This window comes from Emys orbicularis, chromosome 1, assembly GCF_028017835.1.
Source record: "Emys orbicularis isolate rEmyOrb1 chromosome 1, rEmyOrb1.hap1, whole genome shotgun sequence".
In the NCBI taxonomy this organism is placed as follows: domain Eukaryota; kingdom Metazoa; phylum Chordata; order Testudines; family Emydidae; genus Emys; species Emys orbicularis.
In genome coordinates this window covers 98270726-98283608 of record NC_088683.1, presented here as the reverse complement: position 1 = coordinate 98283608, position 12883 = coordinate 98270726, and the positions used below count along the sequence as shown (strand labels likewise).

General features: G+C 44.2%; 1 protein-coding gene across 1 annotated transcript in view; it reads right to left on the bottom strand.

Moving 5' to 3' along the window:
- FAM227A (family with sequence similarity 227 member A) overlaps window positions 1–12121 on the bottom strand; it is a 53473-nt gene extending 41352 nt beyond the window's left edge. The window contains exons 1-4 of the mRNA XM_065405496.1: window positions 11995–12121; window positions 9626–9711; window positions 7299–7389; window positions 3383–3486 (exon numbers count right to left, since the gene is read on the bottom strand). Of these exons, the coding sequence (XP_065261568.1) occupies window positions 3383–3486; window positions 7299–7389; window positions 9626–9711; window positions 11995–12121 (408 nt within the window). The remainder of the gene's footprint in view (window positions 1–3382; window positions 3487–7298; window positions 7390–9625; window positions 9712–11994) is intronic.
- Between the last annotated feature and the right edge of the window lie 762 nt (window positions 12122–12883).

The window sequence follows — 12883 nt, the reverse complement described above, 5'->3', positions numbered from 1 at the left end:
ATAAAATGCTAAGGGAAATTAGAGAGGCTATCAAAATTAAGAACTCAGTAATAGTGGGGGATTTCAATTATCCCCATATTGACTAGGAATATGTCACCTCAGGATGAAATGCAGAGACAAAATTTCTTGATATTTTAAATGACTGCTTCTTGGAGCAGCTGGTACGGGAACCCACAAGGGGAGAGGCAACTCTCGATTTAGTCCTGAGTGGAGCACAGGAGCTAGTCCAAGAGGTAACTATAACAGGACCACTTGGAAATAGTGACCATAATATAATAACATTTAACATCCCTGTGGTGGGAAGAACACCTCAACAGCCCAACACTGTGACATTTAATTTCAGAAAGGGGAACTATGCAAAAATGAGGGGGTTAGTTAAACAGAAATGAAAAGGTACAGTGACTAAAGTGAAATCCCTGCAAGCTGCAGGGACACTTTTCAAAGACACCATAATAGAGGCCCAACTTAAATGTATACCCCAAATTAAAAAACACAGTAAAAGAACTAAAAAAGAGCCACCGTGGCTTAACAACCATGTAAAAGAAGCAGTGAGAGATAAAAAGGCATCTTTTAAAAAGTGGAAGTCAAATCCTAGTGAGGTAAATAGAAAGGAACGTAAACATTGCCTAATTAAGTGTAAAAATGTAATAAGAAAAGCCAAAGAGGAGTTTGAAGAACGGCTACCCAAAAACTCAAAAGGTAATAACAAAATGTTTTTTAAGTACATCAGAAGCAGGAAGCCTGCTAAACAACCAGTGGGGTCCCTGGACGATCAAGATACAAAAGGAGCGCTTAAAGATGATAAAGTCATTGTGGAGAAACTAAATGGATTCTTTGCTTCAGTCTTCACGGCTGAGGATGTTAGGAAGATTCCCAAACCTGAGCCGGCTTTGTAGGTGACAAATCGGAGGAATTTTCACAGATTGAGGTGTCACTAGAGGAGATTTTGGAATTAATTTATAAACTTAACAGTAACAAGTCACTGGGACCAGATGGCATTCACCCAAGAGTTCTGAAAGAGCCCCGGCACCTCTTTCATTACAAATTAAGCACTGGTGGTGCGTGACACACTAGGACACCTATTAACCATTAACTATGGTTTGTAACCTGTCCTTTAAATCAGCTTCTGTACCCAATGACTGGAAGATAGCTAATGTAACACCAATATTTTAAAAAGGCTCTAGAGGTGATCCCAGCAATTACAGACCGCTAAGTCTAACGTCAGTGCCGGGCAAATTAGTTGAAACAATAGTAAAGAATAAAATTGTCAGACACATAGAAGAACATAAATTGTTGGGCAAAAGTCAAGATGGTTTCTGTAAAGGGAAATCGTGTCTTACTAATCTATTAGAGTTCTTTGAAGGGGTCAACAAACATGTGGACAAGGGGGATCCAGTGGACATAGCGTACTTAGATTTCCAGAAAGCCTTTGACAAGGTCCCTCACCAAAGGCTCTTACATAAATTAAGTTGTCATGGGATAAGAGGGAAGGTCCTTTCATGGATTGAGAACTGGTTAAAAGACAGGGAACAAAGGGTAGGAATAAATGGTAAATTCTCAGAATGGAGAGGGGCAACTAGTGGTGTCCCCCAAGGGTCAGTCCTAGGACCAATCCTATTCAACTTATTCATAAATGATCTGGAGAAAGGAGTAAAAAGTGAGGTGGCAAAGTTTGCAGATGATACTAAACTGCTCAAGATAGTTAAGACGAAAGCAGACTGTGAAGAACTTCAAAAAGATCTCACAAAACTAAGTGATTGGGCAACAAAATGGCAAATGAAATTTAATGTGGATAAATGTAAAGTAATGTACATTGGAAGAAATAACCCCAACTATACATACAATATGATGGGGGCTAATTTAGCTACAACGAATCAGGAAAAAGATCTTGGAGTCATCATGGATAGTTCTCTGAAGACATCCACGCAGTGTGCAGCGGCAGTCAAAAAAGCAAACAGGATGACTGATTGAATGATTTCCCATTGACCAGGTGCAATCCGGAGCTGCAAGCTTCCATAGTGAGATCATCCCTCATTTCTGAACTGTAAGTGCAGGTCTCAGTTTTGTGTCCTGCGTGGGAGGGCTGAAGCAAGATCAGCACACAGATTTTGGAAGGTGGCTTTTACATCAGAAAGTTCTACAACCACTGCTCATCACCACAAATCTGCATTACGATGCAACCCCACCTGTCAGTGCTCATTTCTCAAGCCCAGAAGCAGCGCTTCACACTCTGCAGCTGATCCATGAATCCCAACAACCTTAAATTGGTTTTTGCTATGTCCCTTAGCAATCTGTCCTCAAATAAATTGTCATGTCCCCCATTGTTATACTTCCTACAGCTCTGCAACTACTGGAAGAGTCATTTGTTCTTTGTTTGCAATGTTCATGACAATAGTGCAGAGCTGTGTGGGCGCCATGCTTCTGTCAGAGATGGTGGACAAGTGCTGCGTGGATTTGTGGGGTTTTAAAAAAGGCGTGAAAATTATGGGATAGGGATGGCATTATGGGATGGAGAAAACTGCATGATGGGAACTTGACCCCCGCACAGTCTCAGAGTTCCCTGCGTAACTCATTTCTACCCGATAACACATTGCAAAAATCCCCCAAAACACATTGCACCAGAGGGTGGTGCACAATACTTAATTTGTGCCAAGGCTTGCCTTGTACCTCTAGGCTTGACAGTTCATAGCCCCGGCATCTCTAGGCTTGCCGCTTCAGTTATGAAAGTAAAAAAAATTGCTTGAGCCCCGGCACCTCTTTCATTACAAATTAAGCACTGGTGGTGCGTGACACACTAGGACACCTACCAATGGTGCACTGCACTTTGCAGTGAGATGAGCAAGCTTGATGAGTATACAAAGTGCCAAAGCAAGCAGACAAGTGTGCATGCTCACAAGTGAATATAGCAACTGCGGTGGCTTTATGCTAATATACTTTGCACTGACCAGTTTGTAGTGTAGACCTGGCCCTAGTGATAAGAAGGGGAAGGTCTGATCTGTTACCTGTTCCACAACAGAACACAAGCAAGACTTGTGAAATTGAAGGACAGTAAAATTTAGAATCAATAAAAGGAAATAATCCTTTACAGAGGATACAGTATAATCAATCTATGGAACTGGTACGAAATGAAGGAGGATACAGGAATGGATGGACCAGTGATATGATGCAATTTGTTAGACGGGGGGGATAATGGACTAGACAGACCAGTGATCTGACACAATAAGGCAGTTCCTACATTCCTATGCTCCCATCCCAAAAATAAAAACAAACATCAATTATTTCTCCCAGCAATCTAGAGAATTGGACTCTGTCTCTTTCCAAGAGATGTTGCATATGTGTAGGGGAGGGGAAGAATTCTGTCCCTTCTCATAGGTGATCTTACCTTCTTGTAGGTGAGCTTGGTCTGAGATAGTAGGTCAAAGTCTGACGCATGCATAGAGTGCTCATACTTCTGGGCAAAGTGGCATATCTCCTTCCTATCTCTGTCTGCAGCAAGAAGATAGAAGAATGAGACTACTGAGAGGCTGAAGAGCATGTCTGAGGACACAGCAACACAAGCCAGGAGAATTTCAGCTGAATCAGAAAGGTGAGGCAGCATGCTACTGTCTACCCTACTTCATTCCAGCGAATAAGAATGAGGATGAATAGGGAGAATGGACGTACCGTTCCCCGCTATCTCACTATTGAAGAATCAGTTAAGGTACTGGCTCAAGGAAGTAAAATGGCAAAATTATGATGACATCCAGGTTATATATCAAATAAGAAACACTATTATAGATCTAGGAACAGTTACCTTTCCAACAACATATGGGGGAAGACAACCCTGTAGTTAAGGTACAGAACTAGTAGCCAGCTTGGTTCTATCTCTGGCCCTGGCACATAAACCCTACATGACCTGGGACAAGTAATTTAACCTTTCCCTGCCTCAATTTCCCCAGCTTCAAAATGTTTTCTTATTTCTTTACTGATTCATAGATTCCAGGTCCAGAAGGAACCTTTGTGATCATCTAGTCTGGCTTTCTGTATAGCACAGGCCGTAGAAGTTCCCCAAAATCATTCCTAGAGCAGGAAAAATATCCAATCTAGATTTAAAAAATTGCCAGTGATGGAGAATCCACCATGACCCTTGGTAAATTGTTCCAATGGTTAATTACTCTCACCATTACAAATTTATGATTTACAGTCTGAATTTGTCTAGCTTCAACTTCCAGCCATTAGATCATATTACACTTTTCTCTGCTAGAGTGAAGAGCCCATTATCAAATATTTGTTCCCCGTGTAGACTGTACCAAATCACCCCTTAGCCTTCTCTTTGTTAAGATAAATAGATTGAGCTCCTTGAGTCTATCACTATAAGAGATGTTTTTTAATCCTTTAATCATTCTTGTGGCTCTTCTCTGAACCTTCTCCAATTTATCAACATTCTTCTTGAATTGTGGGCACCAGAACTGAACACAGTATTCCAGCAGTAGTAGCACCTGTGCCAATTACAGAGGTAAAATAACCTCTCTACTCCGACTCGAGATTCCCGTTTATGCATCCCAGGATCGCATTAGCTCTTTTGGCCACTGTGTCACACTGGAGCTCATGTTCAGCTGATTACCCACCATCACTCCCAAATCTTTTTCAATCAGTGTTCCCCCTATAAGTGTGGCCTGCATTCTTTGTTCCTAGATGTGTATATTTAACCATATTAACACCCATATTGTTTGCTTGCACTCAGTTTACCAAGTGATGCAGATCGCTCTGAATCAGTGACATGTCTTCTTCATTATTTAACACTCCCTCAAGTTTTGTGTCAGCTGCAAACTTTATCAGTGATGATTTTATGTTTTCTTCCAGGTCATTTATAAGAATTTTAAATAGCATAGAGCCAAGAACTGTCCCTGTGGGAATTCACTGGAAACACATCCATTCAATGACAATTCCCCATTTACAATTCCATTTTGAAATCTACCAGTTAGCCGGTTTTTAATTCATTTAGTGTGTGCCATGTTAGTTTTATATCGTTCTAGTTTTTTAATCAAAATATCACATGATACCAAGTCACTTCACAGTAGCGTTACACAGCTATATTCATTAATTTTTATGTGGTTCTCAATTACTGTAGGCATGAGTGCCTTACACATGCTAACTGAAAAATAAATATGCCAAAACATTTAGCTCTTAATAGTTTAGGGGGTGCTGATGCACAATCTGTGTTCCAGGTTACCGGGGGTTCCTTAAATCAAAACAATGAGATTTGCTAATGATGTATGTGATAATGAATATTATTTATCATATCTATACTGCAGGATTATTCTCACACCACTCATTTTGGTTCCAATGCTGCAAATATTTATGTACGTGAATAGCCCCATTGAACTCAATAGAACTATCTACATGCATAAAGTTCAGCGTGGGCAGGGCTGGCCTTAGGGAAAATGGCACCCCGGGCGAACTTGCATTTTGGTGCTTCTGGCCCCCATGGGCGTGGCACCCCCCGCATTTCCCCTTGCCCCCATGAACTCCCCAGGCTCCCCACCCTGCCTTCCCCCCATACCCTTGCACTGTGCCCCCTTCGTCCCAAATGCCTGCTCCCCCTCCTGCACCCATAATCCCTACACCCCTTCACTCCCAACCTCTGCCCCCCCTGCACCCCAACCCCTGCCCCCAACCCCTGTCCCCTCCTGTGCCCCCTAACCTGTGCACTGTGCCCCCATCACACCAACCCCTGCACTCCCTTCCTGTGCCCCAATCCCTGCACCCCTTCACTTCTACCCCCTGCACCTCCCTCCTGAGCCCCTAACCTCTACACTGTGCATGCCTCCTCACCCCAATCCCTGCCCTCCTCCTGCACCCCAACACCTGCCCCCTCCTGTGCCCCTAACCCCTGCACTGTGCCTGCTTCACCCCAACCCCTGCACCTCCCTCCTGAGCCCCTAACCCCTGCATCGTGTCCTTCATCCCTGCCCCTCCTGTGCCCCAAATCCCTGTGCATACCTCCTTCACCCCAACCCCTGCCCCCCCAACACCTGTCCCCTCCTGAGCCCCTAACCCTTGCATCCCCCTCCTGCACCCACGTTGGGAAACTGACCTGGATGCATAAAGCAGCTGGCATTGCTGCTTGCTCCCCCACTGGACTGCTGCTCTCCTCCTCACAGCCCCCTAGTGACCTGCATCCAGGTCACTTTCCCTGCGGGCTGTGTAAGGGGAGGGCAGGAGAGCAGCAGCTCCTGATGCCTCAGCACAGCCCAGGTGGGGAAGTGACCTAGATGCAGGGAGCCCTGGTGTATGTGTTGGGGAGACTGTGTGAAGGAGTGTGTGAAGGAAAGTGTGTGTGTGTTGAGGGGAGTGTGTGTTCCTGAGGGAGTGAGTGAGTGCGCTGTCTCTTTAAGAAAGCACTCAGGGTCAGGAGCCTGAACTAGGCTTGTTCAAACACAAGCAGCTGCCAGCAGCTCCAGACCCAGAGAGGCAGCAGCACACACAGATTCCCACTGTCCCGTCACCCCAGCTTAGTGGAAAATCAGGTACACGGGTAGGGGGACACCCCGCCATCAGCCCCTCCGCTCCACCCCCCGCAGAGCAGACAGTGGGTGGGACAGGAACAGCAGTGGCTGCACACGTGGAGCAGGGCGGAGGAGGGGCATCCCTGCTCCAGAGGAGTCACCTGGCTTGAGGGCTGGTCGTCCAACTGCCCGCTGCAGCTCAGGTTTCTCCCCCTCCCCTACGCTGCTGCTCACCTGCCTGCCCTGCTGCCTCCATCAGCCCAGCTGACCTCTCGGCAGCAGGTCAGGTGGGAATCCAAATCCTGCGCACGACGTCCCCTTGGGCAGGCCGCACTGGGCAAGGGCCGTACAGCCTACCCCAAAGGCCGGCCCTGAGCGTGGGCATAAGTATTCACAGATTCAGGGCCTAAACTCCCCAAACCCTGTCCCAATTATTCACTGGGCTCAAAACCTGTCATGGATTCTCTGCAAGAGGTATCTTTGTTTGTTTCAAAGTCCTGATCAGGAATCTAGAGCTGTCTCCAGGACATGAGGGCACGCACTATTTATACATTCAGAATTTCAAAAATTACATGGTAAAATTACTTTTTGCTAGGGCAAATACTCAAGGAGGGTGTGAGCTGCTGGAGATGCCGGTGGCATTTCAATCTGGAGCTTGCAGGAAATGTCCTAATGTGGGACTCCACTGGAAGGGGGATCATTAATACCCCAGTATTCATTGGCAGGAAATGTCCTGATCTGGAGCACCTTAAGCTGTACTCATCTCCCCAATAACAACCCCAAAGATATGTAATTAGAAAGCATGTGTGCCTCTGTCCCTGGATGTCTTGAAGTGCTTTTTCTCTCTTCTGAAGCTCTTCTGTCCAGAGTATCTCTTTAATGATTCCAAGTCCTCAATCACCTTCAACAATAACAAAAACAACAGCAATTGGTGTTAGGGATTAATTCCACACTAAGTTTCGGGGCTTGGGAACAAAAGGACCCCAGACTCCTAAAGCAGCTATTTGAGCTCAAATGTTTTCAGTTCTGAAATATAATTCTACAATCAATTAACTCTTTCTCCTGCTTCCTTTTTCTGTTATTATCTTTCCTGCCATTGCTCTTCCATTCTCTTTCCTCTCCCTACTACATACATACTGGGATGTATTAACAGGTGTGTTGTGAGCAAGACACGAGAAGTCATTCTTCCGCTCTACTCTGCTCTGGTTAGGCCTCAGCTGGAGTATTGTGTCCAGTTTTGGGCACCGCATTTCAAGAAAGATGTGGAGAAATTGGAAAGGGTCCAGAGAAGAGCAACAAGAATGATTAAAGGTCTTGAGAACATGACCTATGAAGGAAGGCTGAAAGAATTGGGTTTGTTTAGTTTGGAAAAGAGAAGACTGAGAGGGGACATGATAGCAGTTTTCAGGTATCTAAAAGGGTGTCATAAGGAGGAGGGAGAAAACTTGTTCACCTTAGCCTCTAAGGATAGAACAAGAAGCAATGGGCTTAAACTGCAGCAAGGGAGGTCTAGGTTGGACATTAGGAAAAAGATCCTAACTGTCAGGGTGATTAAACACTGGAATAAATTGCCTAGGGAGGTTGTGGAATCTCCATCTCTGGAGATATTTAAGAGTAGGTTAGATAAATGTCTATCAGGGATGGTCTAGACAGTATTTGGTCCTGCCATGCGGGCAGGGGACTGGACTCGATGACCTCTCGAGGTCCCTTCCAGTCCTAGAATCTATGAATCTATACCTACACACACAAAATCCAGTTAATTCACAAAATGCCCATTCAAAACTGCAAGATTCTGTTCTAATTTTGGGGGTGTCCTCCCTATAATTCCCCCCCCTTTAAAGGACTCAGTAATTTCCAGCACCTACTCTCCTCGGAAGCGTTAGGAGGCCACTATTTTGCAACATCTACCCTGCTGGAATGATGCATTGCCCAAATGTACCATTAGGAGACACTCCTAAATTACTCCTGGGGGAATTCTGTGCCAAAAAATTAAAAATTCTGCAACAAAAAAGTAAAGATTCTGTGAATAATATTTTCAGATTCTGCAAAATTCTGCATATTTTATTTTTCAAAATAACACAATATAATCCAATTTCAATTATTTTTGGTCATTCATTTCAAAATACCTGCCAGCAAGTATGTCTGTAACAATACAGACAACAAAAAAAGATTCAGAAAATGTTTTTTGGCAGATAGATTCCTTACTAGGCATATTAATACAGAACTCTGAGTAATAATTCATTTAAACTACAATACAGAACCATATTTCCTGCACTTCCCAGAAGCTGTGCAAAGGCTGGAGGAGTCAAGGGTAACAGAGGAGCTGAGTGGGAGGGAAATAATTGCTGGGAAGCAGCCTGCATGTGAACCTGGAAGGTTGTTGGGTATGGGTGGGAAAAATATAGAAGAGTTTTTTTGGGGGGACAGCAAGGGACTGTTAGGGAACTTCCCCCATGCAGATCCTGGCTGACCCCTAGCCTCTCTCAGTCAGGCACAAGTGTCCCTCCACCCCCACTCCGACACCCACTCCCCCATCCCCACATGGCCCTGTACCCCCTGCCCCTGTGTCTCTGTGCCCCCACTGAGCCACTCCCCTGTCCCTATGTGGCCCTGCACCCCCTCCCCATCACCACGTGGCCATGCACCTCCCTTCCCCTTGTGGCCCTGAGCCTCCACTCCCATTGAGCCCCTGTCCCAGTCTGTCCTCCCACACTAGCCCTTATGAGCCCCTGTCTGACCCCCCAGCAGCCCCACACTGTCTGTCTCCACATAGTCCCTGTCTCCTGAACTGGCCCTACAGACGCTGTGAAGAAGGCTCTGCAGGCTCTTTCTCTTCCCTAGCTGGCTGGGAGCAGCTGCTGTGTTCTATCACCACAGTTCCCTCTGGTGGGCAAAAGGCAGTACTGCAGAAGTTATTTTCTGCTGGAAGCTGCTGCTGTGTTCTATCGCCACAGCACCCGCCCGTGGGCAAAAGGCAGAACTGCAGCAACTTTTCTGCAGAAGCTTTTTTCTGTACAAAAAAATAAAAATATGCATGGCTCATTAATTATGTGTGTGCACAGTGGCGCAGAATTCCCCCAGGCGTACTAAGTCTATGCTTTTCCTTGCATACGCTGCAGCAAACTGTCTTTACTCACCAGGTCACCAGTGTGGAATTTTTCCAGCTCCAGTCGCAAATGTGCAATTTTCTGGTTCACTTTCTGCATACTGCCAATTGGGCACACTGAGAAGGTAGGTATGTTAAGGAACCTCTTTGGAGAATATTAATAGGTGTAACAAACCAGACAAAAAATCATGCTGCTACTCTTTTTCTGATACTTTCTCTCTTTGCTGCTATTTCTCTTCCGTATTTTCTCTCTCTTTGACTTGTTTTCCCCTGTCTCTGCAGCCCTGACTCATCTCACTAACTACACAATCCAAATCTTTTCAGAAAAGCCTCCAAACCTGTTGCAACTGGTATCCGTACAGTGGAGCTGCAGACTTTGGACTACCAACAAAATGTTTGGCAAATTGGGGAGCCCTTGAAAAATTAAAAGGGAAGGAATATATATTTTGATTTTGCCTCAAAGAGATGCTTCTCATAGGCTCTAGACACCCTGCCATCCATTAAAATACATTCCATACCAATAAATACAGTCTGTACCCCTTGTTCACCCTTTTTTACAAGACCATGATAAATGTTGTACTAAGTATGCCTTATGAGGTATCACTTCAAAAATTCAACGTGCTGAACATTATTGTCCTGGTAAAATATGTGTGGCAAAATTGTATGTAAAAAGTTACAAGATTCTACTGTATAATATTGCTGTAACATGATCCAAATTTAGAAAAGCAAGCACAAACCAGTTCATCAGAAAGAAAAGACAACCAACACCTTAGCCTGGTGTCAACAAAGTCAAGGGGACCATCACCTAGTTAAATGGCCATTCTTTGGCAGGAAGAAAGGTGTAAGCAAGAATTTTATATATTGACAATAGAACTGGGGGTTCCCATGTAAACAGACCGGCTATCACCTGAACCCCAGCTGGAGATAATCCTCAAAGAGAAGGGAGTGGTGTAAGAACAGAGAACACACACAAATTACCTCTCTGCTCTACTTCTCTGCTCATGGCAGCAACAATGCCTGAAGAGACACTGAACTGGGGGAGGCCTAAAAGCTTCCAGCCATTAAAGACTACAAAGAGCAGGTGATGAGAAAAACCTTTGCTTTGAATCTACTTAGCTTGGTAAGTTACATACTAGTTTGCATTTTATCTTTTTATTTTCTTTGTGACCAATTCTGACTTTTATGCCTCTTTACTTGTAATCACTTAAAATCTATCTTTCTGTAGTTAATAAACTTGTTTTATTGTTTTGTCTAAACCAATGTGTTTGGATTGAAGTGTTTGGGAACCTCCGCTTGAGATAACAAGGTTTGTGCATATCATTTTCCACTGATGAATTGACAGACTTTATATGAGGTTGCATCATCAAGTAGAGAGCTGGGCAGTATAAGCCACATTTCTGGGGGAAAGTCTGGGACTGGGAGTTTGCTGGTATCGCCCTGTATGGAATTCATGAGTGGCTGGTAATTCAGCTGGGAGTGATTTTGCATGCTAGATGCTGTATGTGAACTGGCCAGGAGTGATTGTTCTCCCAGCAAAGCAGTGTAAAGGCACCTCTGATTGGAGAATTGAGGGGACACAGCTGTTCAACAGTCTAGAGTGTACCCTGAGTGATGTCACAATAACCTTCACAGCACAATACATTAGCCAGTCATCAAGAAATATAACAGCAAAATCTCCCCAACCATTTACTGACAGTCAACAAGTTTGGGCTATTACAGACCAAGTGCTGATGAAACAAATCAAGTCTTACCTCTCCCTTCCCCTGCATCTGAGCAGTTCTTAACTGCTGAAATCTCAGCATCATGCCCTTATTAGAACAGCCCAAACCGTGGTGAGTTATGTTTAGTTGGCCAAGTGAAGCAACCCCTCACACTCAATTCAATGACATTTCTTTGTGTGTCTGTAACAGGATCATTGTTGAAAATCACATCTGATCAATTCCAGAATCTCAGGAAATCCTCTAGGTATCAATGGGCAGAACCCTATTGATTTTGGTGAAAGTCAGAAAGTTAGAAAAGCCTGATTTCCATTAAAATCCCTATTTAGTTACTGAGGATATAGGGTGAGATGGTGACCTCATCATTAGAGTTCAGTTAGGGTTAGTGGAGCCCTTAGCTGCCACCCTCTGCCACACCCACACACTGAACAGAACCCTATTGATGTTGATGAAAATCAGAAACCAACAAAACCAAAAAAACCCCAAACAAACTGATTTTAGAAACCCCAAAATCTTGATTTCCACTGTTTATCAAAATCAGAGTTCTGCCCATCGTGGGGGAGGGGGCAAGGGGCTTGGCTGGAGTGGAAGCACAAAGTGCCCATCTGGCCATACAGCTTGGCCTACATAAGCAACACAGTATGTGACTTTCTAGCATTGATTGTTCACTGGCAGAAGATACATGAAGGTTTCTCATTTAGGCTCTGCTGCATGTCCAACTTCTCAGTCTCCTTTGCTTGTTTCAGGGGCAATACCCCCATAAATTCTTGGAATGGGTTCATCGGTGAAATATTATTTAAGGCTGCCATGTTTCCAGTGCAAAATATAAATTAATTCCTAGCAAAGTGGGGACAAAAGATTTCCATTACAAAAATATTTTTATAAAACCTCTTCTTTTCTTCTTCCTCTCTCCCACTTCACTGCCTTCAAAACCAAATGCCCTTTGACAAACATTGCTGGATTTTGCTTTGAGTGGGTTCGTACTGAGATCCCTCTTGATAATTCTTCATTGCCACAGACAGTAAGGACACTGCACCTCACGTGGAAAGGTCAGGAGATTTGTGGGGCTCAGATGAGTGGGAGAAGGTCGTTGGAGGACGATTCTCCCCATAACAATGGAAACAAACAGCCAGGCTATGTTTTAAGGCATAAGTAAGGATTCAGCAAGCTCAGATGTTTCCAGATAACACTTGTTTTGTGACCTCTTGTTTTCTCCCTGATATATATGCTGTATTTATTTGTATTACTTTTATAATTTTAACTGTAATTTCCTTGGGGCAGGCACCTTGTTATATACTTTATTTGTACAGTGCCTTACACACCTATAACACTATAATAAATAATAATAAATGGGAAATGTGTGGAAGGTCAGAGAAACTTAGGCGTGAAGGAGGGCGATATTAAACTATCAGGGTTTGGTAGCATTTTTAGGGTATGATGTGAGATGTCTGGGCATTCCTCCAGCGAATGAGCAGCAAGCAGGCCTGTCAAAAGTTCCTGTATGAAAATATCAACCAAGATAATTCCCATTTGAGAATCTGGGAAAGCAGCTGGTTAGGAGGAAAGGGTGG